The sequence below is a fragment of the Oratosquilla oratoria genome, chromosome 23, assembly GCF_046742065.1.
Source record: "Oratosquilla oratoria isolate Oo_2021 chromosome 23, ASM4674206v1, whole genome shotgun sequence".
NCBI lineage: Eukaryota > Metazoa > Arthropoda > Malacostraca > Stomatopoda > Squillidae > Oratosquilla > Oratosquilla oratoria.
Genome location: NC_134799.1, coordinates 16338425 through 16343303, shown reverse-complemented (window position 1 = coordinate 16343303; position 4879 = coordinate 16338425). Strand labels below are relative to the sequence as shown.

The 4879-nt window shown below is 36.8% G+C and overlaps 1 protein-coding gene across 1 annotated transcript in view; it reads right to left on the bottom strand.

Moving 5' to 3' along the window:
- Window positions 1–4435, bottom strand: part of LOC143037716 (uncharacterized) — a 4610-nt gene extending 175 nt beyond the window's left edge. The window contains exons 1-4 of the mRNA XM_076206258.1: window positions 4282–4435; window positions 644–808; window positions 274–440; window positions 1–140 (exon numbers count right to left, since the gene is read on the bottom strand). The exon at window positions 1–140 is cut by the window's left edge and continues 175 nt beyond it. Of these exons, the coding sequence (XP_076062373.1) occupies window positions 1–140; window positions 274–440; window positions 644–808; window positions 4282–4435 (626 nt within the window). The remainder of the gene's footprint in view (window positions 141–273; window positions 441–643; window positions 809–4281) is intronic.
- Between the last annotated feature and the right edge of the window lie 444 nt (window positions 4436–4879).

The window sequence follows — 4879 nt, the reverse complement described above, 5'->3', positions numbered from 1 at the left end:
AGTAGAATGGGAAGACAGATGGCAACATACACTTTGACTTTGGTTTTAACAGTCAGGTCTCGGTTTGTATATACCCTCTCCCTGAGCTTGCCGAAGCTTACTGTGGACTGGCGAATGCGGTTCTGAATCTCTGGTTCAAGCTCGCAGGTAGAAGAGAGAATGCTACCAAGATACTTGAAGACATCCGCGTTTTTTTAGTTCTTCCCCTTCCACCGTAAACCTGGTGAGTATGTTGGGGTTCCGCCGTTGGGGTTCGAATAGGTACTGAAGTACCTCAGTCTTGTCCGTATTGACCAGCATACCTCCTGTTCGGTATGCATCATTGGTGTCTGTAATATTTCTCTGGAGTGCTTGCTGTGTTGGGGCTGGGTATGCTGCATCATCAGCATACTGAAGATCGAATATGTAGGTTGTGCGGACTTTGGTTTTAGATTTCAGCGCTGAAGATTGAATAGGCTTCCGTCTAATCTGTAGTTTATGACAATGCCGTTTTCAGCTCGGGTGTTATAGCGTGCTAGGAGGGTAATGTCAGAAAGGTACAAGTTGAATATGGTGGGTGCAAGGACGCAGCCTTGTTTAACACCAATCGATACCTCAAAAGGGTCCGATAGCAGGCCCCCTGCACATACTCTTGCGGACATACCTTGATGGAATGCTCTAATGATGGCCATAAACTTGGATGGGCATCCGCACTTTGTCATGATCTTCCAGAGCATCTCTCGGTTCACGGTGTCAAACGCTTTTGCCAGATCAATAAAGGCAAAGTAGAGGTCCTGTCTCCCGTTCTTGTGCTTTTTCCAGTAGTTGTCTGGCGACGAAAATCATGTCGGAGGTGTATCTTTCCTTTCTAAATCCGCACCGTGTCTCAGGTAGTACTAACTCTGAAACGTAGCCGAATAGTCTGGTCAGCAGACACGGGCTATAACTTGTTAATATATACACAAACAGAATGAATTAATTATTCAATATATGTAAATGAATGAATGAAAGAATGAATGAAAGAATCAATGTATATGTGAGTGAATGAGTGAATGAATGAATTAATATATGAATAAATTAATGAGTAAATGAATGAATGAATGAATGAATAAATGAATGATTAAATGAATGAATGAATGAATATATGAATGAAGGAATTAGTAAATGAATGAATAGGTATATGAATGAAGGAATATATGACCGAGTGAATGAGTAAAAGAAGGAATGATTGAGTAAATGAATGAATGAATATATGACGAATGAATGAATATATGACTCTGTGAATGAATGAATGAATGAATGAATGAATGAATGAATGAATGAATGAATGAATAAACGAATGAATAAATGAATGAATGAATGAATTAATGAATGAATTAATGAATGTACGAGTAGAAAATGAAACATGAAAGTTGATACCAGAGTTAGAAGGAGGAAGAAAAATAATCTTCAGCCATAGGTTTCTTAGTGTTTCCGTCTGGGCTTCCCCTCCCCCCCCCCCGATTCCTCCTTCCCCCCCTCCCTCCTTCTCCCCAACCCCAGATCACCCCAGACACCTTCCCCCTACCCCACCCCAACCCTCATAGACTCCAGTGCCCCCCCTCCCCTCCCCTCCCCACTCTTGGCTACTCCCAACCCTAAACCCATAATACTAAACCCAACTCCAAACCTAAACACGCAGACACACTAACATACACACACGCTAAGACATACACACGCTAACATACGCACACACGCTAACACACACACACACACACACACACACACACACACACACACACACACACACACACACACACACACACACACACACACACACACACACACACACACACACTCAAACACACACACACACACACACACTCAAACACACACACACACACAATAACACATACATACGCTAACACACACACACACACACACACACACACACACACACACACACACACACACACACACACACACACACACACACACACACACACACACACACACACACACACACACACGTAATGATTCGGTTAAAAGTCGAGAACTTCCCCTATCAGGAGGCTATGGCTGTGCCCCTTTTCAGAGGACTTTGTATCGTGGAATGTAATGAGCCATGCCCTTGGTCCAACTCGCTGGCGGCACCATTCGAACTAGTGTCACTTGGACCTCCGCCGCAAGTAGCGACGCTCGGAGGTAACATGACAGAATTGTATGTGAAATGATAATGTAATATAGGACAAAATATATTTTTGATATAAAGTTCACTTTATTTGTACATGAACTCGTGTAATATCGTGCAGATTCACGAATAGCTGTCACAGTATCGTACTCTCCGAAAGTTTCCGAGTTTTTATAAATACTTAAGCGACCCATTGATTTACTGTGATGTTTACAGTCACTCAGGATGTTCTTTTTAATATAATTACTATAGCCTCCATCTATCCACGACTGATTAGCTTTTGATTGAAACAACAGACATGGCCAGAGATAGAATTTCTCTGTGGTGCTGCATGCACAAAGCCAATCAATCCGTTCACACTATTTTATCTGGAATGTTCGATTCCCAATTCTCCAAGATTGGGGTGGGGAGTGTGAGAGAGACGATCCAATAATTGGTTAAACGATCGTAAACAGAGAGTTGTTCTAAATGGCAAAACTTCTAGATGGAAAAAATGTTACGAGTGGAGTTCCTCAGGGTTCCGTTCTTGGGCCACTTCTATTCATAGTATACATAAATGATATAGACCACGGACTGAAATCTATTTTCTACAAATTTGCTGATGATACAGAAATGTGCGGAATGGCAAATGATCACTTAAACCAATTAGATATTCAAGAAGATTTAGATAAACTACAGCAAGGTTGTGAAAAGTGGCTGATGGAATTTAACCTAAGCAAATGTAAGGTTATGAACATAGGTAAAAATAACAGTAGGTACTATTACAAGTTATTTGGAAATTCGTTAACAAAAGCGGATAGTGTAAAATATCTCGGCGTAATTATTAGTAATGATCTCAATTCATCAATACAGTGTATTTCCACCTCCGAGAAATCAAATAGGACTGATTGCGCGATCTTTTGATTTTAAAAGTCCATTTATCACAAGGAAGCTATGTAAATCGTTAGTTCTTCCACATCTGGAATATGCTGTTCCCGTATGGTTACCAAATCTCATTAAAGACCTTGGAATATTGGAAATAGTACAATGGCGAGCCAAAAACTGATTCCAAGCATAGAAAATAAATCATATATAAATCGAATAAAACACATGAATCTATTTTCCTAAAAGAGAGTAGACTCAGGGGTGATTTGATACAGGTCTTTAAGATTCTAAAGGGACCTACGTCTGTGGATAGGAGGTAAAGGGAACACGGGCTGAGGGAAATACTTTTATTCCTGACTAGTTTCGCCTGAGTGGCTTCTTCAAAGGGAATTAACAATATAAAAAGTGACGAAATATCCACATTGAATGCGAATCAGACAAGAAATAATAGTCTTAAACTGTCAGGAAGTGAATATAATTTGGAAGTGGGTAGAAACTACTTCGCCAAACCGCGTAGTCAATGAATGGAATTAACTTACTTCATAGGTTGTGCAGTGAAGTACAGTTCAAAGTTTTTTACTTATTTATCATTCACCATTGATTATCATTATTTATATGTTTTTTATTATCTATCATTATCTACTTATATCGTTTATCTGTTTACTTATTTATGTCTTTATTTTTTTCGCATACGACCTAGTTATGGACCAAAAGGTCTTCTGTCGGCATGCTATTCCTTTGTAATCCTTTGTAATTGTCAAGATATTTTACAAAAGTGAGGATATGAAAATAATCATTACAGGATGAATGAAATCGTAGATGGTTTACGAAGTGCAATTCAAGAATACATGTCAACAGAGATATTAGAAACTGCCAATATATTGACGTGGTTTCAGTGTCACCTAAAGCATAGTAAGCAAAGAAAATAGTAAAAAAAAAAAAAAAAAACACAAGCAAAATGTTTCTAGTGGAGTTCCTCATGGTTCCGTTCTTGGGCAAATGCAGCGGAACCCCCATTAGCTTACTCCATCCACGATGGGATGGGGTGGGGGAAAATAGGTCTATTTTTTCAATGTTTCTTCCTTGTTATATCAGCAAAGATAGCACTACTGCCACCACACACCACACACTCCATGACTTAATAACGTCTATGAATCAAACATCTGTAAAGATTACTTTACTTTTTTCCTACGTCATCAAGGTGTTTAAAAAAGTTTGAGGTTTCTACACTAAATGACTCGGTGGATAGTGATCTTTCTTTTTCTTACCGACATTTACGAAGCCGTCAGCCTCAATTTTGGCTTCCTTCTTTATGGTAACAACCGAATATTCAAGTTTGACTGTGATGGACTTGTTTTGTTCGCAGGGAGAGCCAGAGGACTTTGACTCCTTTACATTGTTGGTCTTTGAAGTTTTAGTCATTCATATTTATACTCATATTTATATTTATATTTATATTTATATTTATATTTATATTTATATTTATATTTATATTTATATTTATATTTATATTTATATTTATATCTATATTTATATTTATATTTATATTTATATCTATATTTATATTTATATTTATATTTATATCTATTCTTATGTTTATGTTTCAATTTGTATTTGTATTTGTATTTGTATTTATATTTGTATTTATAATTGTATATATATATTTGTATATATATCTATATCTATATTTGTATTTATATTTGTATTTATATTTGTATCTATATTTGTATTTATATTTGTATTTATATTTGTATCTATATTTGTATTTACATTTGTATTTATACTTTATACTTTATGCTTTATTCGTTATACTTTATGTTAATTGATACTGATATTGATATTTATTTTCAAATCATATCTACAACA